This window comes from Purpureocillium lilacinum, assembly GCF_023168085.1.
Source record: "Purpureocillium lilacinum CBS 284.36 DNA, scaffold_3, whole genome shotgun sequence".
Lineage (NCBI taxonomy): Eukaryota > Fungi > Ascomycota > Sordariomycetes > Hypocreales > Ophiocordycipitaceae > Purpureocillium > Purpureocillium lilacinum.
In genome coordinates, this window is record NW_027072113.1 from 3220021 (window position 1) to 3243869 (window position 23849).

The following is a 23849-nucleotide window of genomic DNA, read 5'->3' on the forward strand; positions in this document are numbered from 1 at the left end:
GAAGATAGCCCAGCTAACATAGTAATACAGCGGGAGAGGTACTGCGCACATCGCCGGTAGTCACGAAGGAATGGGTCAAAGCCGCGCCAACTCGGGCAGATTGCCAATGCCATCATGATTATTCCTGCCAAAGTCTATATGCGAGAGCCCTAACCGCGCATATGCCCCAAATGAATGCCCACTAGCCGTCGCCCGCCATGCTTGGCAGACGCGCCTGTAGACGAGCCCCTCGAATGCAGACAAGTACGCAAAACACGAACCGCGCAAGTACGCCTGATGTGCAAATTTACGTCCGGTCAAGCTTGCGGCGCAAGTTCCGCGTCCGCTTCATCAGCTTCTTGTACTTCTTCTTCTTCATCTTGAGTTTCCGTTGCCGCTTGACGCTGATGGCGTGCATGTCGCGGCGGGGGCCCTGGGCCTCGTCGAAGCGGACCTGGCGGCGCGCCATGCGCTCCAGGAAGCTCCGGGGCTGCTCGTCGTTGACGATGCGCGGGCTGTGAGCGACGATGCGGATCTGGCCGTCGGGCTCGGTGGACTCCTCGATGGTGAACATGGCCTTGTAGACGCGGTGATGCGGCACGTCCTCGACGACCTGAGCGTGAGCGGAAAGGCCATCCGCCTCGATGCCGGATTGCTCTTGCGGCAGGGGAGGCGGGCGGAACGGCAGAAATTCGCCTGACATGGTGTCGACCTGGAGGTAGATGCTGGACTCGCTGCCGTCAGGATTCCGCAGCTCAACCTTCTGCATGCCCTCGGCCATGCCATGGTCTTCCTGGTGCCCGCCTATCGTCAGCTGGGCCATGGGGCCGTCGAGCTGATCGATGGTGCTGGAGATGGTTGACACTGTGTCGGAGACTTTGTTCGACTTTGTTCGAGGCGTGAAGATGGAGGCAAAGTGCTCGTCGGTCACGGATCGCGGCATGGTCTGCGTGATGGAGATGGGCCGGTGGAGAGAAAAGAAGCTCGAAAGGCCGAGTGCTGGGTGGAAATGTTAACCAGAAGCGCCGTGACTGCCGTGACTGCCATCTCCTTACCTTCTTGAGACATGTGGTGGGTGCTGGGAACGCTGGGGAGTTTTCGGAACGAGGCGGCGCTCACGTCGGAGGCGTCCTTGCTCTTTCGCTTCCGCTTCTCGCCAGCCGCCTTGCCGTCCCCGCGCGCCGAGGCCGACGACGCGGGAACCGACTGGCCGGCGGCGACATCGCTGGAGCCGTTATCCGGGCGCGAGGGCTTCGAGGAGGAGAAGCGCCGCTGGTGGCCGCGGACGAAGAGCGGAACGGTCGCGGTGGCGGCGTTCTTGGAGGCGGAGGAGGCGGCGGCAAGTGAGGAGACGAGGCCGCCGGCCTGGGGGGCCGAGGAGACGACGCGCCGCACCGACGAGGGCAGCATGACGGCGACTGGGCGCAATCTGCGACTTGTCGGGGGCCGGGAGAGGCTGTAGGGGGATGCAGAGGCGCTGCTCGGCCGTCAGGATGAGTGCTGGTGATGCCGAATGTGGTTCGTCAAAGCCGGCTGATGGTGGCCGCACGACATCGGCTGGGAAAAGGTTGCTCCTTGCAGCGGCGCGGCTGCGCTCGGGGCGGGTCGGCGCTAAGACTCACCACCTGAGCACGAGGTGAGTAAGCGGCCTGGTTAGATTGGGCAGTGCTATTCGCACAAACATTAAAGTCTAATCGCACAGGTGTTTCTCACTTATCTGTGAACGGGACGTCACCGGCGCGCCGCCTGTTGCCGCTGTCGCTGTTATCGCTGCTGTTTCCATCGCTACTTTCGTTGCTGTCGTTGCCATCGTTGCTGTCGTTGCCATCGTTACTGCCTTTACTGTCGTTGCTGCCGTCTGATGTTAGCGGGGCTCATGCGGCGGCCCATGCCTGCGCCCCCTGTTTGTGTGTCGGGGGCTGGCTGCGAAACACCTAAGCGGCTAGACTTCTCTACATGTGCGAATAGCACTACCTATCCGTCAAGACATAACGCGCCTTGTCCGCACTTCGCCTCATAAGTTCAGCTTCGGACAGTTGTAGTTGTCGCGAGGAACATGTTCTTGTCCTCGACCAAGCTCAAGATCGGTGCAAAGTGAAACGAGGCACCGGTACTTTCCATCTTCGAAGACAGGGGCGAGCGAGCCTCTTCGTGAAACGAAAGGTACGATCCCCGCACCAGCAGGAAACGGGCAGATGCCGAGGTGAAAAGTTAGATCGACTTCAGTTGTGTTGGATTGGACTTATTCAAATAAGATAGGGTATCGTGGTGAATTCGGAAGAGCTAATGCCAGCTACCTGAGGTACCTGGGTAAACTAGGAATGACAGGAGTTGTCGCGGGCGCTTGATGGCAGCGCGTCGACGATGCTGTTACCCCCAACCTCAATCCTGCCGCAGCTTCCAGTCTTTCCATTGATATCCGGGCTTCTGGCACTCTGCTGTGAGCATGACCCACCAAATGCCCATCCATGCTACAACCAAGACAGCTGTCATTAGCGCCGTCTCGAAATACCAACCCATCGCGATGGATAGCACAATGCACGGCAAACTAAATGCAGCGATGGCTGGACCGAGGATGATAATGAACACGAAGAACATGCTGGCCTGGGCTACTTGCAGACGAGCGTGTCCTGGGGTAAAGAAGCCCCAGGCGTCGGAAATACCGAGTCTATGCGACTGAGCCCAGTAGCCATACTGACCGAGCCAGAGCAGCGCGGGGTTGAGATTTCCGCTTGCATCAACTTCCGGCTCCCGGTAACATGTGCGGAAGAATTCGCGGAAGCTCGAGAATGGAGCGGCTGGGGCAGCCGGGGCGACCTCGTAGCTGGTCTTGGGAGAAGGACCTCTTGTTCGCCGTCAGCGAAATGTGCAACAGTGACATGGCTGGCCGGATCGGGCTCAGTACTAACCTTTGGTCATCCATTTTAAATCCGCTGAGAAGGATCAATCATAGAGTAGGCTCAGGGCACTGGTTTTAGGGAAGGGGTGACGATGATGATGGTGATAAGTGGATGGTGGGAGATGTTTTGGCCATGGCGAGAAAGGCCAGACGAAGTTGTCACGGTGTTCAAGTATTGAGCCGTGGATCAGAGGACCTCTTCACCTCGCGACGGCAGGCGCCACCTCAACTTTGAATCTTAGTGTTTGATGCCGCGGTAAGGCAGCTACGCTGCAGGTTTCGCAAGAGGCTCGTCCTTGTGCCCTCATGGGTCTCCATGATGTCCTTCACCAGGAGCCTCGGACAGACCGTTCGACGCGGGGGGCGTCGACAAGGGCAGCAAGTTCTGGAGCCCGCGCACATATGGCTTCTCGCTGCGACTCGACGGCGACAGGACGGAGCAGTTTGAGTGGCGCCACGGCCACAGCGACGAGGTCCGCGAGCTGTCTGGCAGCGCGCAGCCTAAGCTCTCCCGCAGTAGCCCCGTGTTTGCGTTTGTCGGAACCGGCGCCGGGGGCGAGCTGGGCGAGACGTTTGATCTCGTCGTCGTCATGGGACGAGCCGTCTGTCCCGCAGTCCACCATCAATGCCTCGGCGGCGAGTTCCTCGCCAGCGGCTGTGGCTGTGAGCCAGACGATTCCGAGCGGAGGAATGATTGGTGATGGAGCGCGCGATTCATAGATACCATTTTTGATACACCTGCTTGCGCAGGCTTGGCGGATAGAAAATAGAGGCAGAAGACCGATTGTCTCTGAGCCGACTTCTCATTCCGTAAAGATGTGTGCGCAAAATTACAAGGCAATATCTCAGTGCTCTAGATGCCAGTCCATGTGTTGGCCGCCGCGGCCCAATGACCCCCCCGTCTATGCAACCCGATGCAAAACGAACCTCGCGTATACCGAATAGACAGAGAGCGAATCCCAAATCAAGCCTTACCCATGCAGTGTTTCCGAATGATCATCAAAGACCCATGGGGACGGCCTCGACCTCCTCCTTCTCGTCCTCGGACTGGCTGTTGACCCAGCTCAGGTAGCTGTTCCAGCCAATGGAGATGACGTTGGCGAAGAGGACGCGGTGCTGCAGGGGGAGGAAGGTGAAGTTGACGAACTGGACGAACGGCCAGATCATCCAGTTGGTCTTGAGCGCCGGCCACCACGTCTTCTCGAGGCGCTCCTTGGCGCTGGCGCCCTCCATGGTGGCCATGCTGCTGAGGAAGACGCCAATCATGACGGGCGCGAAGAGCGTCTGGTCGCAGCCGACGCGGGCGAGCGTCTCGAGGCGCGGGTTGCGCAGATTGACGCGGCGGGCCAAGATGCCGAACCACGTCGTGGCGACGGGTCCGAAGACGCCTGCAACAACAAGTCAGCATTCATGCCCTCGGGGGCCACGTCTGTCGGCGGTAGTAGACGACGAAGGCCAAGACGAAGGGGAGACTCACAGCCGCCGTAGAGGGCCATGCGGCCGGTGCGGGTCAGGTCGTGCTTCTGCAGGCCCTTCTTCTCAACGAGCTGCTGCGCCGTGATGTCGCCCGTGGCGAAGAGCACCGCCGTGGTGACGCTCTGGGTGAGCAGCGGGCGCGCCGCCAACTTGGCGTTGTACCTGAATTGCGAAACGGTCAGCGCGCGCGCATTGACGAGTTTTGAGAAATGCGAGCGACGCACCATCTGAAAAAGGCGACCATGATGAATCGACGGAGCGACGTGTGTCTTGGGTTGTGATGTGAGAGTTGATGAGAGGACGTTCGAAGAGAGGGCTCCGGAATCCGGATGCCGTGCAGCAAGCGTGCTGGGGTGTCGCAGTGCGTGGTCGCAGCCGGGCCAGGAACCAGGGGGCGTGCGAGAGGCGCGCGCGCGCGCGGACAACTCAAAAATTTCCCCGGACCGCCCCAAAATTGGCAATGAAACCAACCAGGCGTCAGCAGCAAGCAGGCGGTGTGTGCGTTGCGGCCCACGTCTGGACTGAGAGAACTCGATGAAAACGAAGCGACGACGCGAAAAACGTGAATGAGCGGAGTGAGGGAGGGATCAGATGGAAAGAGGCGATGACGAAAATGATGAGAGAAAGCGAGAGGGGAAGAGTGAAAATCGCAGGTCAGGTCGCATTGATCGGGGGACAATAGTGGTGATCAAGCGGGTTGAAGGGCGAGTGGCGTTGGTCTCTCACCCTCCATCCGCTCCACTCCACTCCATCCACACTCCGTTCTGGCGGCGGGAGTTGAGCCGCTAGCGGAGGGGACCCTGCTGGAGCCCGCTGGGACGTCGCCGTGGGCCTGGGCTGCCATCTCGTCTGTCCAGTGCCCGTGCCATGCCTGGCGCCTGCAGTCTCTGTCAGGTTCCACGGTGCTTCTCCACCCATGCCGGCTGGCAGCAAACTGGAAAGGCTTTTTCTGGGGGTCATCTGGGGCTAAACGTCGCCAAAACGGGACCGCCGTCCATTCCATGCGTCCATCTGACCTGCGCGATGCACCGCCTCGACTGCATCCCGTGTCTAGGCCCTGTATTGCGATGATCAACGATCTCGACCAGCCGCGCAGACACGGTGCGTAGTCGAGGCCCGAGTCCGCCTGCAGCATCTTATCGACACCGGTTGGATGGTTCCGCGGCGCTCTCAATGGCGGCGCCTCCCTCCGCGACACGCATCGGGCACACGTCCTTGGCTCGACTCGGAAACTCCGTTAGCGCCACGGCACTTGGGCGCTGCCCGTTCATCGGGCGGCGCAAAGCCGTCGCTGGAGGCACAATAACGGTGCTAAAATCTCGGGGCGCCGCCGGTAGGACACCCGACGCCCGGGAGACGGGGCCCGTCCCCCGCTGACGCCCGGCCGGCGGCATGCCCGTCCGCTGTTTGTTTCCCTGCGGGACTCCATTCGGGCGCCAGGTTGGCAGCTTGCACAACCTCGGATTGCGCGTGGACAATTAATATAAAAGCCATTGTGGACGTCTCTTCCGTCCCATGCTGATCCAGCTCGACAAGTGCCGCATCGTACCAGAGTTGTCAAGTACTTGTGTGATCCGCCGCGTGGTGTGGCTATGAATTCGCTGCGCGGTGTTGGGAGCACCGCAGGCCGCTTCGTGCATCCGTGCATCCCCGATTCCTCAACAGCTCCCCGTACCAGCATCAACACCACCACCACAAAGACGTGGCCGCCGCCGCCGCCGCCGCCGCCGCCGTCTGCAACACCCAATCTCGTCATGCAAGTCACCGCCATTGGCCGTGCCCACTGGCCAGCTCCTTCCCCTTCCCCTGGCCACGCTCGTCGCATGCGTGCGCCGCGCCCGCCCATTGGCTCCCCCTCTCCCTCTGCCCCCCATTCGAGAAAGTAACTGTATCGCCTGCCTGCCGTATCTTCACCGACAGGGGTGGCTTGTCGCATCACAGACCACCAACCAAGGCAGCTGCCCGCCCGCTCGACCTCGTATGTTCGTTGTCTAGCTTTCTCCGCCTTCTTCACATGCATCCATCTCTGCCATCACAAACAGACATTCGACGCGTGAGCCTGTGAAACATACATCTTTCCACAAGGCATAGCACCACGAGGGAGCCCACCGCCGCGCGCCCGCCATGGCCGACGACGAGCCCGTCACCGCGGCCGTCGCGCACCCGCTGCGCATCCTCCTCGCCGGCTGCTTCATCCCAGCGTTTCCCCTGTGCGTCGCCCACGGCGTCCTCTCGAGCAACCCCGTCCCCGCCGTCGGTCTCGTCCCGCAGGCCGTGTCTGTCGTCTCCTCCCTGCTGCTGCTGCGCGTGCGTACCGCGCCGTCGCGAGATGCCGAGCATCAAGCTGGGCATGGCACCCTCGCCAACGGGGAGCGTGCCCGTGACGGCGACGACCACACCCACGACGAGGAACACGACGACGAAGCTGATGACGAGCGTCCCCACGTCCTGCGCGAGACGCTCTCAAATCCCATCGTCGTCTTCCTATTTGACGTCCTCCTCGCCGCGTCGTACATGATCGTCCTTGTCTTCACCTGGATATCGCCCTCGCGCTCCCCCTCGCTCAGCATGCTCGCCGCCTACGCCACCATTCCGCTCCTCACCAGCTTGTAAGTCGCCCATTTTCTTCTCACCCCCATCACATCCCACGTGCCACCAAACCCGGCGCTGACAATGTCTCGCTCCCGTCTCAAAGCTTCGGCCACCTCTTCCTCGCCCTGCGCGCCCTCTACGACGGCCTCGCCGTCCGCGGGCTCGTCAGGTACGTCGCGTGGCGCGCAGTCCCGCCCGACTGCCCGCACTGCAGCGCCCGCCTGCGCCCCGCCCAGCTCCCCGAGTTCCCTTGGCTGAGGGCGCTGCGCACCAGCTACCGCCGTCTCCGCCTCCACCTCCGCCGCCGTCGTGCAGACGATGGGTACACGCCCGTTTTCGTGAGCGAGACGGGGCGCTATCGAGACGACGATGACGATGATGAGCCTCGTGTAGACCACGACGGAGGTGCAGGGCGGGCTCCCGGGGACGACGAGGTGAGGGCGGAGCAACCCGAGGCCGTCGACGTGAGGAGCAGGGAGCGCAGGGGCAAGAAGAGCGCCCAAGCTGCTCCCGAAGACGCGGCGCCATGGGGGAATGAGTGATGGCCATTGTGGCTGGATTGTGCTTTGTGACTTCACGGGGTAATGAGTGACTGTCGTCGATGATCGGGTGGTTCTTTGTGAATTTTGGCGAGCGATGATTGCTTGTGTGGCGTTGACGACGACGACGACGACGACGACGCTGGAGCGTGCACTTTGAGATACCGCAAGTCTTTTTTCCGTTTCACGCGTTCCCGCAGCAGATACCCTCGATAGGCTCTTGTTCTCTTATTCTTTCATACCGCTGCGTCATGGGCCATGGAGCAGCCGGCCTTGCTAGATGGCTCCACGTCTCTCTATTCTACAACAATTCACTGCCTGGTGCAGTGCCTCAAATATCCAAGTTCGCTCTCCGGTATGAACCCACACACGCACACGCACGATCAACGTGGTGTATTGTCCCTCCACCTTGGTGCGCCAAACATATATGTTTTACAGCGCACAGTTTTACACCTCCGTCTCGATGCCCTCCTGCTTCGAGTGGTGGTCAAACAGGCCCGACACGCCGTCGCCGACCCTCTCCATCTTGTGCTTGACCCAGCGCGCCGTCCGGGGCACCTTCCACTGCATGATGCCGCGGTGCTGCCTGTGCAGCGCCTTGTCCCGGCGGCGGTAGTCGCGCAGCTGGTCCAGCGGGCCCTGCTTGTCGTCGGCGCTGCCGTCGGGGATGGCCTCGCCTTTGCGCCTGGGCTTGCCGTTGCCCTGCTGGCCGCCCTCAGCGTCGTTACCGTCGTCATCGTCATCGTCATCGGAGCTGTCGCTGTCGCTCGACGCCTCTTCGTCCACGATGCCCGCCTCCTTCTGCAGCTTGTCCACGTCGAGGTTGTCGCGCGACGTGTCGATGACTTCGACCACGTCGCGCGTGTTTTGGTTGCGCGATGCCCACGCCGAGTGTGCGGCGCCCTGAGGAAAAGGAGAAAGAGTCCCGTGTTAGCTAGCCTGCCAGTTGTGTGTGTGCTACTTGAGCCGGGAGGGGAGGGAAATGAGTGGGAAGTGAATGCTTACCATGCCGGCCCAGAACGTGAGCTTCAGCTTCAGTGTGCCGAGCCGCTCGCCGCACTCCTCGAGGCAGTTGGACGTGGCGCGCTCAAAGTCGCCCTTCCAGATGGGCAGCTCCAGCTGCTGCTCCTCCTCGTCGGGAATGTCCTTGAGCCACAGGACGCAAAACGCCGCCACCTTGTCCCCGAAGAAGCCCTTGTCCTTGAACGAGATGGACATGCAGCTGCTGTACCGCTTGTGCACCGCGAGGCTGACGTTTTGCTCCTTCTTGGCCGTCCACTTGGCCTCGGCGTTGTCTCCGCCGCCGCCGCCGCTGCTGCTTCGCGCGTACAGCTTGCCCATGCTAATGTTGGTCTTGAGCTTGAGCTTGCAGGATCGCAGGTCCTGCGGGCAGTCCGCGCTGGTGGCCTGCGGTTGCACGTCCACGGTGCCGTAGTTCCAGCCCATGAGGTTCCGCGGCGCCTGCAGCTTCACGCTCCTCCACACCATGGACAGTCTGATCCTGCCGTGGCCGATGCCGCCTGATAGCGGCCAGAAGCCCATGACTTGAGACCGGTCCTTGAATATGTCGCCGAGGGGTAGGTGCACGATGCCCAGCAGTGGGTTGTCCTCGTGCAACCTGGCGTCTCGGACCGAGACGTACACGTCGCAGTCTCTCCAATCACGGATGAAGCGCTCACAGCCTGCGTTGAAAAACGGCTTCGCGTTCTGGGGCTTCGTCCGCGTCTTAAACGTCTTGCTGTGGTTGACGATGACGGTGCAGTACGAGCTCGGAAGGCTCTCGCCCGTCTCCTCTTCATCGCTTGCCTCTTCGTCGTCGACGTTTTGCGACTTGCTGAGCTTGATGAGCTCGAGCCCCGTGATGTTGTGGATCTGCAAGCTGAACAGCCCGCAGGGATACTTGTCCGGCGGCGGCGCAGATATAATCATGGCGTCTTGCTCCGACTTGAGCTCCTGCGCCTTTTGTTGCTGCAGCTCGGCTTCGTCCCGCTCCGTTTGCCCTTCCCTAAACATGGTTTCCCGAAGCTTTCGCTCGCAGCTCTGGTCCACCTTGTCCCTCAGCTGATCCATGGATCGTACTTTGCGATCGTGAGTCTGCCTCTCAAACTGATCTTGTTGTATCTTCGCCTTGGAGAAATACCCGACGCTCCACTCGAGCTTCCCGGGCATGTTGTCTCCCGATTTGAGGGCCCTGAACCCGTCGGTGCGCTTCCACATCCGCCCTTTGGATTGCTCGTTGGCCATGAGCTCTTTGAGCGGGACCTCGATGCGGCCTAGATCGTCGTCGGCGGTGAACCGATCCGAGTCCCAGAGCTGGACGCGCAATCGCTCGTCAATGTTCAGCTCCTCTGGGGTGACGAGAACAAAGCACGTCTCGTCCCAGCGCGGCTCCATCTCCGACATGAGGATGCGCGTACTCCAGAGCACCCTGCCAAACTTGGCCCACCCAACAGAGACGTAAGGGTCAGAGCTGCCGTCGCTGAAGAACGGAATCGCCGTGTCGCCCATTTTGAAGTCGTAGCCCCTCTTGATGTTGATCATAAGGACACCGACAGAGTTTGTGTCCTTCTTGAAGTCATCTCCTGCGAGCATGTCCTTGAGGTCGAGGGTCAGGCTCTTTGGCGCCACGTACTCGGCCACAGCGGCATCGACAGCAGACTGCACAAAGTTGCTGATGAGAGGAATGTCCATGATGTTCAGGCCATGCTGGCTCAAGGGCGTGCAGCTGAGGTTGACCTTGGGCTGGCCCAGAAACGTCATGGTGCAGAGGGCGAAGAAGGGCGGGTCAGGCGTCAGTTGCAGCCTCAGCCTCATGATGCCAATGATGCCCTGCAGGTCGACCCAAACTGGTATCTTGATGTTTCCGGGCAGGTAAAAGGCCAGATAGAGATGCATGTCTTTGGTTCGATCCTTGAGGCTCTTGGAACTTGAGCGCGTGCGATAGGCAAATGCGACTTCCATGTTGACAAAGTCGCCTTCCTCGCCCTCCATGCCTTCGGCTATGGCCTTTTTGTCTGCCTGCTTTTTGGGGTCTGCGTCGCCATCTTCGTTCTTTTGATCCCCACCATCCTTGCCGTTGTCGCACTGCTCCTGAGTGGTGAGTTTCCCATCCTGGGTCACAGAGTGAGCAGCCGCGGCGGTCGGAAGCCACCGGATGCCGAGAATTCGGAGCGACTCGCTGCCCTGACCAATGTCCTCGACGCTGACCATGCGAACAAACTTGGGGAGAGACGCCTGCATGACGTCTTCGAGGGTGTCGGACAGACTGGCAAACAGGTCGGGGTTGATGAGGGGCCATACTGAGCCGAGAAGTGAGTTGAGCCAGGCCGTCGTCTCCGTCTGGTTCCTGTTCGCGTCGGCCTCTATCTGCTGGCGCTGGGCATCCCACAGCTCATCCTGGAAGATGCTGGTGATTTTCCGAGACGTGTAGTCCCGAACGCCTGCAACTAGAGCAGCGATGGCGGCGGCACTCAAGCCGAGCAGTGTTGCCCATGTAAAGCTTGTCCCTAGCCAGCCGCCGCTGCGGGATTGACCATCCCGCTGGCCGTGAACCCAGCGCTCCAGCGTCAATGCTCCGAAGAAAATGAGAAAGGCGCCGCACAAGCCAATGGTGATGCCCCGCTTCGTGATGGCTGCAAACTGCTGACCCAAGACATCAAAGTCGGGAGGCGGGAACCGGTTGGTGAGCATGTGGTGGTCCTCCTGCATCCGCTTCTTCTCGCTGGCGAGCTGCTCATCCGACTTGTTCTTGGCGCTCAGGCCGGTCGCCGTCTTTGGCGTGGAGCCAGACGAGGGGCTGTTGAGCTCGAGCTCCTCGAGGGCCTCGCTGGTGAAGTCGTGGATGGTGACGGGGAGATGGGTGACGGGATCGGTGACTTCTCGCTCGGCACGCTCCTTTTTGCGGTGCTTCATCTCCTTGCGCCGCTGCTTGGGGTCGGTGGCCCCCGGGTCGATTTGGGACGTGTCCTTGGGAGCCTCCTGCTGCTGCTGCTGCTGCTGCTGCTGCTGACCGGCGTCATCGTTCCCACCCTGGTCCGTCTGTTGAGGCTGACCGACGTCGCCGACCGCGGAATCTGGTGCGTCTGTCTGGTCCTCTGGCTTAGCCTCCGACTTGGCCTGACCCCATCCCCAGAGCGACGCGGCACCCTCGTCGGGGCTCTCATCGTCCTTGATGGCATTCTGCTGGCGCGCAGCCTTTTCCTCGCGATACTTGGAGATTGTGGGCACAGGGCGGTGAGCGCTGTACGGTGCCTGATAGCGCCTGACGTCGTCGGCGTTGTCGACGCCCGACATTGCGGCGGATTAACTGCCGGCAGGGGGTTGTGCGCTTTCAACCCATTCGCGAAGAGTATCCAGGTAGCAGCGCGACGATGTATAGAGAAGATTGGATGCGAGACGGGCTGTTGGGCGTTGGAAATGGTGTTGACTAGGGAGAGCCAGGTGAGTGAGGCGTGGATCGTGATTGTTGAATCTGGCAAGTTTCGAGGCACAGCGCGCCTGGCCTTACGTCATAAGGTCTGATTCTTGGCAGGCGAACCCACAAGAATAACCTGACGGCGAGGCCTGAACGCGCGTTGAAACGGGCCAAATACGACCGGGTCACCGTGCCGCTGCTGTGTATTTTGGCGAGTGTCGCCAGTAACTACGCGGAAGAGAGGCTCTTGCGACGGTGTGTTATGCGGTGCAGTCGACGCCGCCTTCGGTGAAGGCACCAACGCGCACGCCAGGGCAGGCCTAAGGTACAGTAGCTGGGGGGCCTGTGGCGCGCTCACCGCTGACCACGGGCCAATTCGGCAGCGCCTCACACGACACCAGGGCGCTAGCAGTCAATTCAGTCTGCAGACTCTCAATGCGAGATTGTCCCTCCCGCGGGGCCCCTGACGATGGCTTCTTATTCTGGCCGTCTACTGGGCTGCTCGGGGACGATCAGAGATGCAAGCGAGATAAGCTGTTTTTAGCGCGTCCCGTCCCGCATCGCCCTGTGATCATACTGAAACCTGAGCCACACCGCACAGTGATGGCGTCGTGTCTTTCCGCCACAGCTTGCAGAGTATGTTGCATAGTGCAAGGCAGCGGGCACGATGTGCGTTTTCTGTGGTTCATCCACGATATTGTTCCACCTTCGGCACTGCACCAGCCTTGGCCAACCGCAAGCGGCGCGATTCGTCCCGACCCGCAACCTTGTCCTCCACCAGCAGCAGTCTGGGCGGAAAAGTGTATGCACAAGTCTCATCAGCCAACACGACCGGAGCCCGCCCTTCCTACTCGGCAATCGTCCAGTCAATGTTAATGTCGCGGTCAGCCGCCTTCCGCTCACTCGGATCCGCTTCCCTGCCATCGTCTCCGTCGCCGCCAAAGACCGCCGCGCCGCATCTCTCCCAGAACCGGCCGGCACCCTCCTCGAGCTCCGAGGCGCCCCTCGTCGTGTGAAGCATCTGCACCACCAGGTCCGGCCGCTTGTCCCACACCAGCCGGAACCCCATCTCGAAGACGACGGGCAGCACGCCCACCATGCGCCGCAGGTGCCGCGCCAGGTCGATGTAGCCCTCGTCGCCCTCCCCCTCGACCCAGACGACCATGAAGCCGCTCCCGCCGCTGCCAAAGCCACCTCGCGTCTGCGTGCTGCAGTGGCGCAGCGTCATGTCGTAGAGCGTGCCCATGCGCAGCCCCTCCGGATAGCGTAGCAGACGCGGCTGGCCAAGCGTCTTGCTGAGCGAGGCACCCGGCGCGCGCGATGCGCTGGCAACGACGATGCGGCAGGGTGGTTGAGACGTCAGCATACGGCGCCATGAGGCTTCGGGACGAAGGAACGGGTTGTCGTGACCGCCGGGGCTCTTCATGTGCAGGCTCGCATCGTATAGCGGGAGCTCCTGGAAGCGCTTGTAGCCCATGGTGACGGTGGCGGGGAAGCGATGGAGCGGCTCGGCAACACTCGGACGGAACGACGGGACGCATTCAAACCAGGCGGGGAACAAGACCCTGAGCAGTGGGTTCTGCCTCTTTGCGGGGATGCGGTCGCGGTCGCCGGCGCTGTCGTCCTCGCTCTCGGGATGGAAGAATAGGGCGCGCTGCAGCGGGAGGGATGAGGCGACGACGGCGTGCCAGCGGCGGGAGACGCGCGGTACCGAGACGAGCAGTGTGCGAATGTCGACGCCTACGAGGATGGCCTCGAGAAGCTCCGCGGTCGACAGGACAGCTTGCGCGGCGGAAGACATGTCGGCGGCGGCGCGGCGCGGCGATCGTTGTCAACGATGAGCTCATAAGCTCTCCGTTGCGAGAATGTCAAATGTCGTGACACCCTGATGGGAAGAGAAAGGGCGGGGGCGGCACGCGGCTCCGAAGTGGGGTCGCCCGATCGGTGCCGACCCGGGGCCCATGCCGGCGTGGTCCGGGACGCAGCCCGACCTCTCAGCCTACGGGCTCCGGCATTGCCCTCGCAGTTGGATATGCAAGAACGGGATCCTGGGGTCGAAAACATGCAGCGATCCGGGGACAGGGCCTGAAATAAGATTCACCACGGTGCAGGCGCAGCCGTAAACGGTCTGATGTCTTTGGACGACTAGGCCGTGGCGCTGCCTCCGTGCCAATGCTAAGCTTTTGCTTCCCCGTGGTCGATGGCAACCATCACGGCGCCTCCAGACGCGCGGCATCGAAAAAGTCGTACGATTCCCCACGGGTGGCAGGGATGGGAGTCTGGCAGCGGCGTACGTGCGCCCTGGGAAGGGCGTGTGCTTCCACGGAGCCATCCATGAAGGGTTGTCGCCCACTGGCATAAAGCCAGCAACATCCCCCAACATGGTCCTCATCCTCTCCCTCGCAAACAACATCTACGCCCATCCATGGATGGAGCAGCGCATGGACAACGATGCAAAAAGTGGCCTGATGATGGGAGGCCCTCTGACCCCGTCGAACGATGCATGGCAGCAGCGACTCGGCGGCAACGCCCAAAGGGGCTCGACACTCGCCCGCTTCCAGCACGGGACCGGAACGTCGACACAGCCGGCCGGCAATCAGGGACACCAGGTGTCACGGCTCGCGGGCGCGGCGCCGCATGTCGTCAGGGGCGTGGGGCGTGAAGATGCCATCCGAACGGAGGAGCTGCACCATTGTTTCGGGGGGCGTTTCACCTGCGTCCAAGGGCGGTCGCGCCAGTGACTCGATTCGAAAAGAGCCTTACGGGTTTGGCTGCTGGGACGAGCGTTTGGATCCATCTCGCAGAAAGTGGACAATGTTTCTGGAGAGGGCGAGTCGCAAACACAAAACGCTGGAAAGATATCGTAGCTTGTATGGAGAGAAGTTGGACCATGAGGTGCTGGCGGACAAGGGGGCTCCGTGCCCGGATGCATCTGGTTTGGGTTGGGGACTTGAGATTCTGCAGGGCAGTGGCTGGCGGGGGTGCCGGCCTTCAGGGCTCCACCAGTCCGTTGCGGGGAGCGCCAGCAGCCATGGACCTCAAACTGGAAGCCGCCAGTGCAGTTCACGCACATGCAGGGAACTTGAAAGTTCACCGACACGGGCCCGAGTGAGCGGCTTGGTGACGGCTGACTGCAGAGATCACCCTGTTGAACGCTTGCGGCGCATGCGATAAACTGCTCGTGGCGTCTGCGGTTAGGTAGATGGGCAGAAGCTCAGAAGCTCAGCACTGTAGCAGGCCCCCCAGGTGAAGTCCCCCCACCAACACCAACAGCAGGACCAGCAACCTCGACGCCCCGCCCGTTGCCAATTCGAGCCGGCGCCGTCCACTGGCAGCACAGCCTTTAGCGCCCGCCTAGCCAACCGTCCCGCATCCCCCGTGGCGTCCAGGGGCTCCCGCAGCCCTTCTCCCGCCTTCTCGTTGGACGAAGGCTCGAGCTCTAAGCGCCCGCCTCACAGACCTGGCCCAAACCGGCTTGGTGGGCGATGCCCCGGGCCAGTCGTCCCTGCCCGTTTGTTGCTTGTTGGTGCGTTGCGCCTGCCAATGCCAATGCCATTGTGTGACTTGCTGTGTGAAGCGTCGATGAAGCGGAAAGAGAGGCACGATGCAAAAGGCGGGCAGCTGCGAGGACCTCGAGTCCTCAGTCCTCACTCCCTCCATATTCCATAACATGCCTCGCCAGCCTCAACCTCGCCCTCTCATCCCACCAGCTCACGTTGCACCGACTCCACGACTCGACGACAAGCCGCTGCCCGTAATACTTCGTACCCAGTATCCGTATTCCACAACAGACCAGGACGGCTCCGCATCCTGAAACTCCAGGCGTAGCAACCCGCCTGCCTCCCACGCCCAACGTCTCGCAAGACACCACGCCTCTTCTCCACGGTCCCGTCCACCGTCCTGCCCCCTGGCCGACGGTTGCATTGCTCGCACCTGTCACGGAGACGCCCTATCGTCCGCCACGTCTGATCTTCGCCGCCGCTAAGTTTTCCACTTAGACTCGCCTGCATCGCACCCGACAGTGGCAGCTCTCCACCCCGGCCGCCCGCCTGTGTCACCATCGAGTCCGCTGCAGGTCCCCTTCACTCTTGTCACCGAGATATCTCGATCGGAATTGGCCTGGCAGAAACCACGGGGCTTCTCTTGAATCGGATGACGGCAACCAAGACGACGGCGCCAAAGGGACTTTTCTTCAATCCAGCTGAGCGGAGCTCCTGGCGCCTGTCCCGTCCGCCTCCTCCAGCAAGAGCAACGCCATAGCGACAGGAACCACTCAGATCTCTCATCCGCCGCTTGCCCCCGACAACATCGTCAAACCGCCAGGCAACCCCCCCTGCGACTCGGCCCTTTCGGCTGTCCCTCACCACCCCATGAGCCCGGCACCTCCTTGGCCGGTTCACCCCTCGTCTTGACTTTTGACGCTTGCCGCCCCCGGCGTCCCTGACTTATTCATCCCATCCGTTTCCTACTTCTCTTTCGCCGTTTCCTTGCCATTCATCTGTTCTTGGCAGGCCGGGCCTCTTCCTCTTGACTTTCCTTCCCTTTGCGCCTTCGCTCGCTGCTGGTTCAGATCGTTCGCGTCTTTCGTTCTTTCTCATATTTTAATAGCAAACCCGCCACTGTTCTTGCGACGAAGGCCATCCGAGGGATCGACTGGATGAAGAGACTGTGAGCTCGAACACAGCCGTCGCTGAGAAAGAGGAGGAGGATCGTCGCCTGCTCAACGGCCACCGAGCCTCGCAATCTGCAGTCGACGCCACGGACCCGAGCTCACTTCGTTCCTCACCTTAAGCACCCAGCCGTCGCCGGTCGACAGAAACTCTGTGCCAGGGTCCCAACGGGGCGAGACAACTCGGGGAAATAGAGCCAAGATGGTCGGGCAGTTGGGCTACGGCGAACTGATTCGCAAGCAGTTCAAGCCAAGTAAACTGCTGTTCCACTTCCTCTTTTGGACTTTTCAATGGGGCATCTTTGCCTATGGCTGGTGGGCTGCCTATGTTGTCCAAGATGCGCACTCAGGAACATGGCTGACGTTCTCTTAGGTATAAGCAGGCGGCCGATGAGCGCCTTGCTGGTCTCAACACGCTGCAGTACTCAGTTTGGATCTCGCGTGGCGCTGGGCTCATTCTGTCCGTTGACGGCATGCTGATCTTGCTTCCCGTCTGCCGCACCATAATGCGCTGGCTGCGACCCAAGTTGCGGTTCCTGCCGCTCGACGAAAATCTCTGGATGCATCGGCAGCTGGCATATGCGCTGCTTCTTTTCACCATCCTTCATGTCGGCGCACACTACGTCAACTTCTTCAACGTCGAGAAGACGCAGATCCGTCCCGTGTCGGCCCTGCAGATTCACTATGCCCAGCCTGGCGGCATCACGGGCCACGTCATGCTGCTTTGTATGCTGTTCATGTTCACCACGGCACACGCTCGCATCCGCCAGCAGTCGTTCGAGACGTTCTGGTACACGCACCATCTCTTTATCCCCTTCTTCCTCGCTCTCTACACCCACACCGTCGGCTGCTTCGTCCGCGACTCGGTTGACGCCTTTTCGCCTTTTGCAGGCGAGCCCTACTGGACGCACTGCATTGGATACCTGGGTTGGCGTTGGGAGCTCTGGACCGGTGGTCTGTACCTGATGGAGCGTCTCTACCGCGAGATTCGTGCCCGCCGCGAGACCACCATCACTCGCGTTATTCGGCACCCCTACGACGTCGTCGAGCTTCAGTTCAACAAGCCTTCCTTCCGCTACAAGGCCGGCCAGTGGCTCTTCCTGCAGGTGCCTTCCATCTCTCGCTACCAGTGGCATCCCTTCACTATCACCTCGTGCCCCTACGACCCCTATATTTCGGTCCATGTTCGCCAAGTCGGCGACTTCACTCGGGCGCTCGGTGATGCGACGGGTGCTGGCAGCGCACAGGCCAAGCTGTACGACGGAGTCGATCCCATGGGCATGTATGAGGTTGCCCTCCAGAACGGCCAGCAGATGCCCGCCCTTCGCGTCGATGGGCCCTACGGTGCCCCGGCCGAAGATGTCTTCGAGAACGAAATTGCGGTGCTCATCGGCACCGGTATTGGCGTCACGCCCTGGGCCGCTATTCTTAAGAATATCTGGCACCTGCGGAACTCGCCGAACCCCCCGACCCGCCTGCGTCGTGTCGAGTTCATCTGGGTCTGCAAAGACACCGGCTCCTTCGAGTGGTTCCAGACGCTTTTGTCGTCTCTCGAGGACCAGTCCAACGAGGCGGCCCGTCTGCCCGGCTCTACGGGCGTTGAGTTCCTCAAGATCCACACCTATCTTACCCAGCGCCTCGACATGGACACCACTCAGAACATTGTCCTCAACAGTGTCGGCGCCGACATGGATCCTCTTACCGAGCTCAAGTCTCGCACACACTTTGGCCGGCCCGACTTCCGTCGGCTCTTCACAACCATGCGCAACGGCATCCTTGACAGGACTTACCTCAACGGCCTGGAAGGGAGCATGCGTACAACCGTCGGCGTCTACTTTTGCGGGCCTTCTGCTGCCGGTAAGCATCTTCTTCCTCACACATGGTCATTCAGCGTAAGCAGTGAACTAATCGTTTTCCTCTAGCCCGCGATATCAAGGCGGCGTGCAAAGCCGCCACAGTTCGGGAGGTTAACTTTCGGTTTTGGAAAGAGCACTTTTGAGGAGCCAGCGATCTTCTCTCGATTTTTTTTATATCACTCGTCATCTCCAGTACAGGTAGCTTGCCACCATATACAATCCAGGGCGTTGTCGCGGCTTGGTGTAAAACGGCAGATTATCGCACCCCAGACAAGCATCAGGTCATCATCATGTAGCTACCCGCCAGCACGGCTCTGTTAGGTTGCCACGTGCTCAGCTAGGACCATTAATGGCTCCAGTGTATCATTCATTCGTTGCCTCAGCCGCTCAGCGAAACGTGTGCGTTGCTCGTTACAGACGCTTGAAAAGAAAGCCCAAAACGCTCCAGAATGCCTTCCCCGTGTCCGCACTGCACCCTCTGCTATGAACCCGAGAAAGAGTCGCCGCGTATTATTGAGCAGCCCGCCGCCAGTGTATCCCGTAGTGCTTTGTCCCGTCTACCGTATTTTTTGTGAAACCGCAACCCATGGACCATGTACGTGCCTGTGCAGGAAAGAATATTGAAAATCGAGAAACGGGTTTGGCAGGTAAGAAAAACTGTGTTGCGCAATGCCGGATGCAACAAAGCAAGGGGATTCGTCATCGAATGATGCCTCTGTCGTACGCATGGTTGTCGATGCCCTCCTACGTGGTGGGCGTCTGCGCCACGTTGGTGTTGCTCGTCTCGTTCGCGAGCCTGCTCATGTTTTCCTCCGTGAGGGCCTCGCCGGGGCTGGCTTCCTGGAACGAGCTGCTCCTCATGTTGAGCGGCCCGCCGGCCGCGTCAATCATCTTGGTCTCCTGGAGCATCGTCGAGAGCTCCTTTTCGCCCTCCTGGCGCCTGATCTGGGGGGCGAGCTCCGCCGCCATCGGCGAGTCGAACGGCGAGAGCTCGTGCTGGCCGTTGGTCGTCAGCGGTCGGGGCGTGATGGGGCTGTTGTTGAAGTCGTCTGCCTCGCGGTCCGTTGCCGACAGGTTCTCGTTCTCGAGCCCTATGTGCGGGATGTCGGCGTTGTCGCAATGCTCGCTCATCTCGGAGCAGTCCGATGCGATGGTGTCTGCGGGGTGCGGGATACGACGCTTCGACGTGCCCCATCTGATCAGCATCTTCTCGAGGATCGTCATGGTGACAGGCTTGGCTAGATAATCGTCCATGCCGGCCCGCTTGCACTTTTCCCGGTCCCCATGGATCGCGGAGGCTGTCATTGCCACTATAGGCACATCGTGCAGGATGGTCTTGTACGGCAGGTGGTGCCGCAATAGGTGTGTGCACTTGTAGCCGTCAATGATGGGCATCTGCACATCCATGAGGATGATGTCGGGTTTGGTCTTGTTCCCCTTGCTGGCGTCCATCAGATAGTTTAGAGCCTCTTTACCATTCCAGGCTGCCGTCACCTGGAACCCGAGCTTGCCGATGGTTTTGATGGCGATTTTCTGGTTTACCGGACTGCAGGAATGTCAGCATCGGCGGGCACATACCCAAGCAAGAAAACTTACTTGTCCTCCACGACCAACACATGCATCTTGGCACGCTCCGCCCGAGGAAGCTCCCGTTCGATACCAGGTGGTGTCCGTACAGAAAGGCGTCGGCGAGGGACTGACGAAACGGATGACCCGTCTGGCCCTGTGGCGGCTCCCGCGACCTGTTCGTACTCGGAGCTGTTGCACGACAAGCTCAATTCCGACTGCAGCCGATCAGGAATCGCTCCAGACTGAGCCAGGCTCGAGTCTTGCTGGCCATGTGGTTTGCTGAACGGTATCCAAAACGTAACAGTCGTGCCCGTTCCCACCGTCGATTCCAATGTGATACGACCGTGCATCAGGTCCAACAAATTCTTGCAGATGGTGAGGCCCAGCCCCGTTCCGCCGAAACGCCTCGCGGTAGACGCATCGCCTTGACTGAACGGTTGGAAGAGTCTCTTCCGCACGTCTTCCTGGATCCCGATACCTGTGTCCTCAATTACGAACTTGATGTCGATCGAGTCCCCCGTCTCTTTCTCCTTCACCACCGAAAAGCGTACATAGCCTTGATTCGTGAACTTGATGCTATTCGTCAATAGGTTCGTGATGATCTGTCGTACCCGTCCGGGATCGCCGATGACGACTAGGTCTTTTTCGATGTCGCCGTCAATATCGGACTCGAAGCTGAGATTCTTGCGTTCCACGGCGAATTGCAACATCTTGCCGACTTCTTTAACAATGAGTGAAAGGGAGAACTGGACCTCCTCGACGTCGAGACGCCCCGACTCGACCTTGGAGAAGTCGAGGATATCGTTGATGACTGTCAGAAGCGACGTCGCCGAACTCTGAATATTATCGACGTAATCGCGCTGTTCCTCGTCCAGGTCCATGTCGCCCAGCAGCTCCGCCATCCCTAGTACACCAGTGATGGGGGTGCGGATCTCGTGGGACATGTTCGCCAGAAACTGGCTCTTCAGCCGGTTTGCCTCTTTGGCAGCTGCCTCGCTGGCCATGGCGCGGCGCTTCTCTCGGGATTGTTCTCGAATTGCCTCTTCCCTCTCCTTGAGCTCCGTAACATCGAAAATGACACCAATAACGCCTTCGATGCAGCTTTCATTAGTCGGCTTGCCGTCGTGCGCCCGCTTGCCATACATGGGGAGGAACCGAGTCCGGTAAAAGCGCTCGTCTGCTCGCGTTAGCAAGGGGTTCGACCTCAGCGACTAGTGAAAACGCACCGATCGCATGTTCCTTCACATCCTCCTTCGATTTGCCATCGAGTATGTCCTCGATAGGCCGCAAGAACTCTGGCCGCTCCCCTTCCGCCAATTGCTGGGTCAAGCGGTTGAACACAGTATACATGTTCTTGCCAATAAACCACCCACTACCGTCGTGGTTTTCTTCGTAGGTGTTGTTCCATATTAAAGCGCCTTCGAGCATTGTCACGTTGCGATTCGGGTCCACGGTGAAGATGGTGACATGCGAGTGAGCAATGACGCTCAGTAATTGCTGTCGAGTGCGTTTCGCGGTGAACTTTGTCTCCATACTCTCGTGGACATCGGTGCACGTTCCTGCGGCACCAAGGTCAGTTCGTTCTGTTCTTTTGTCTCTTCAGAGAGTTCGATTGACTTACCGAACCATTTCTCAATTTCTCCCGTCTCTTTACTTCGGACTGCGAGAGCACGGCCCAGGAACCATCTCCACTCGCCCGATTTGTTGCGACACCGGTATTCTACCTGATACGGCTCACCCGTTCTGAGAGAGTGGTTCCACCGAGTGAGCGCCTCTGGAATGTCGTCTGGGTGAAAAGGGCTTTGCCACATGTGCCCCAAACAGTCCTCCGGCTTCAGTCCTGTATATGTGTACCATCGCGTATTGAAGAAGTCGTGCAAGCCGTCGGGGGTCGCAGTCCACACCAGTTGCGGCATTGTGTCGCAGATGAGCTTGAATCGTTCGTCGTCACGCTCCTTAATCTGCTCGATTTCTTCCGTCATCACTGTAACGTCTCGCCCTGTCACGACACCGGCGAGGAACTCTCCCGTAGCATCGTCGCGGATCGCCTCGCCCAGAACGTCATAAACGATTCGGTTTCCCTCTCTGTCGTACATTCCAACGCGGATGCTGGTGAATGGCGACTCTGTCTTGAGGAGGATGGACATCGGGTATTCTGCGACGTCCAGCTGACGGCTGAAGTCGTCAGTCCACAGCTGCCAAAGCCTGATGAGCTCAAACCCATCATTTGTCATATCCAGATCTGCGTCTATCGGAAGCAACATCCTCGCAGCCTTATTAGGGAAGGTCACGCTGCCATCCTTCCACATGACCAAGATCGGCATTTGGGTATTGTCTAGGAGGGCGTCCTTCATCAAGATGATCTTTTGTAGGAGAGACGGCGTGCTCGCGTGGGCCGCAACGGACGGGGGCCCCATGGGTGGAAACGGGCTCGAAGACATGGTGACGATGCCGGGGCTGTGGAACGAGGGGGAGCTGGAGTCTCGACTCGAGGCAACCGACGACGGGTTCGAGTAGGCGATAGACTTGCGATCGGCAGCCTCCAACAGACTGGGTCGCGCGATGGACTTGCGTAGGTTGCTGGGCGCCGAGGGCGTGGATTGCGTGTTGGTGAAGGTCAGGGTGAAGTACGTTTGCCGCTCTTCCACTTCCCATATTGTCACAATCATCTTGGCGAATGCCTGATACTCTGATTCCTTGGACTTGTACCGGCTGTCGAATGTTGTTTTGGTCAGGTCCTTGCGGCTGACAACCACCTCGACGACAGCGTCTTGTTTAGTCCGCCCGCCCATGTGGCCCAGCGATCCGACCGTGGGTGTCGCGTCGCCTCGAGCATCTCGCGCCGTGCCATCTGTCGCTGGAGGCCGGACCCCTACATCCTCGACTAGCGAGTCGAGGAAGGCTTCCCAAGTAATCCACACTGGTCGCCCGTCCTGCAGCATGTCGATGCCGACTTGTGATAGTGTCTGTCCTCTCAGCTTCTCGATTGTAGCCGTCGCATCGTCTTGGTCGGTCTCGTCGTTGATGATGCCCATCATCCTCCCCATCGCCTCGTTCGCTAAGACGACCGTTTTCAGATTATTGAGGACTAGTGTAGGTACAGGCAGGTATTGCATCGCCGAAAAGGCGAGCTGACCCGGCGAAATGGTCGGCATGGTGAGTCGGAAGGGGCTTTGCGACGGCGAACGAGTCGAACCAGACATGGAGAGCCCGAGGGGGTCGCGGAGGAAGCGATTTCCGCCTACGGCACGGTGGCCGGCCTCGTGATTGTTCGCAGCGGAGTCGCCACTTGTTGTTCTCGTTAACGTTGAGTCTTCGCGGAAATGCGCGGCCTCGGTCGCGGAGGCTGCTGTCGTCTCGTCGACCACGCCAGCTTGTCGAGACGGGTCATCGTGACCAGTAAGACCGTGCCTAATAGCTCGTGTCTGACTGCTTTCGCGGGGCTTCTCAGTCGAGGTCATGTCGGACCTTGCCCACGTCGCATGAAAGTCGCAGCAGGGCGGCGGGAGGTCCCAGCGAGACCGCCCGCGGCACGGAACGAGAGCTTGACGGGGTTCCGCGGATGCTGGAGCTGCGCCGGAGGCGTGGCGTGTATGGAGGGTGAGGTCCTGTTGCGCTTGACGGCTTCAGACGGTCAAGTTCGCCCAGCGGTCGAAGTTGCTTCGGCAGGGAGTTCAGATGATGGCTTTGACGGAGCAGGGCATCCTGATGCCGGCTCCGATGCTGGCCACGCAGGGCAAAGGCAAGGTCGGTGCGATCGATGGTTCAAGACCATGGGTAGGCCCCACGGGGAGCTCGCGAGGCACTTGATGGTCGAGACTGAGCCGAGATTGTGGGATGGATCCTTGGCAGGCAG

At 60.1% G+C, this 23849-nt stretch overlaps 8 protein-coding genes across 8 annotated transcripts; 3 read left to right on the forward strand and 5 right to left on the reverse strand.

Annotated features, from left to right (window-relative positions):
* Window positions 1–286: 286 nt before the first annotated feature.
* Window positions 287–1389, reverse strand: PLICBS_004549 (mitochondrial 37S ribosomal protein mS38; the record flags this gene model as incomplete). The annotated part of the gene is made up of 2 exons (XM_018326101.2): window positions 287–978; window positions 1035–1389. 2 exons carry the CDS (start codon window positions 1387–1389, stop codon window positions 287–289), a joined length of 1047 nt encoding a protein of 348 aa, XP_018175853.2.
* Window positions 1390–3184: 1795 nt separating this feature from the next.
* Window positions 3185–3579, forward strand: PLICBS_004550 (uncharacterized protein; the record flags this gene model as incomplete). The annotated part of the gene is made up of 2 exons (XM_018326099.2): window positions 3185–3188; window positions 3212–3579. The coding sequence occupies 2 exons, from the start codon at window positions 3185–3187 to the stop codon at window positions 3577–3579; spliced, it is 372 nt and encodes a 123-aa protein (XP_018175851.2).
* Window positions 3580–3877: 298 nt separating this feature from the next.
* On the reverse strand, window positions 3878–4598 carry PLICBS_004551 (protein required for ethanol metabolism; the record flags this gene model as incomplete). The annotated part of the gene is made up of 3 exons (XM_018326098.2): window positions 3878–4266; window positions 4356–4516; window positions 4579–4598. 3 exons carry the CDS (start codon window positions 4596–4598, stop codon window positions 3878–3880), a joined length of 570 nt encoding a protein of 189 aa, XP_018175850.1.
* Window positions 4599–6478: 1880 nt separating this feature from the next.
* On the forward strand, window positions 6479–7488 carry PLICBS_004552 (uncharacterized protein; the record flags this gene model as incomplete). The annotated part of the gene is made up of 2 exons (XM_018326097.2): window positions 6479–6963; window positions 7050–7488. 2 exons carry the CDS (start codon window positions 6479–6481, stop codon window positions 7486–7488), a joined length of 924 nt encoding a protein of 307 aa, XP_018175849.2.
* A 444-nt stretch (window positions 7489–7932) lies between these two features.
* Window positions 7933–11778, reverse strand: PLICBS_004553 (uncharacterized protein; the record flags this gene model as incomplete). The annotated part of the gene is made up of 2 exons (XM_018326096.2): window positions 7933–8388; window positions 8491–11778. 2 exons carry the CDS (start codon window positions 11776–11778, stop codon window positions 7933–7935), a joined length of 3744 nt encoding a protein of 1247 aa, XP_018175848.2.
* A 968-nt stretch (window positions 11779–12746) lies between these two features.
* On the reverse strand, window positions 12747–13700 carry PLICBS_004554 (uncharacterized protein; the record flags this gene model as incomplete). Its single annotated transcript, XM_018326095.1, has 1 exon — window positions 12747–13700. One exon carries the CDS (start codon window positions 13698–13700, stop codon window positions 12747–12749), a length of 954 nt encoding a protein of 317 aa, XP_018175847.1.
* A 3070-nt stretch (window positions 13701–16770) lies between these two features.
* PLICBS_004555 (uncharacterized protein) lies at window positions 16771–18567 on the forward strand (the record flags this gene model as incomplete). The annotated part of the gene is made up of 3 exons (XM_018326094.2): window positions 16771–16883; window positions 16942–18425; window positions 18491–18567. 3 exons carry the CDS (start codon window positions 16771–16773, stop codon window positions 18565–18567), a joined length of 1674 nt encoding a protein of 557 aa, XP_018175846.1.
* Window positions 18568–19168: 601 nt separating this feature from the next.
* On the reverse strand, window positions 19169–23148 carry PLICBS_004556 (uncharacterized protein; the record flags this gene model as incomplete). Its single annotated transcript, XM_018326093.2, has 4 exons — window positions 19169–19970; window positions 20021–21170; window positions 21220–21552; window positions 21615–23148. The coding sequence occupies 4 exons, from the start codon at window positions 23146–23148 to the stop codon at window positions 19169–19171; spliced, it is 3819 nt and encodes a 1272-aa protein (XP_018175845.2).
* Window positions 23149–23849: the final 701 nt, after the last annotated feature.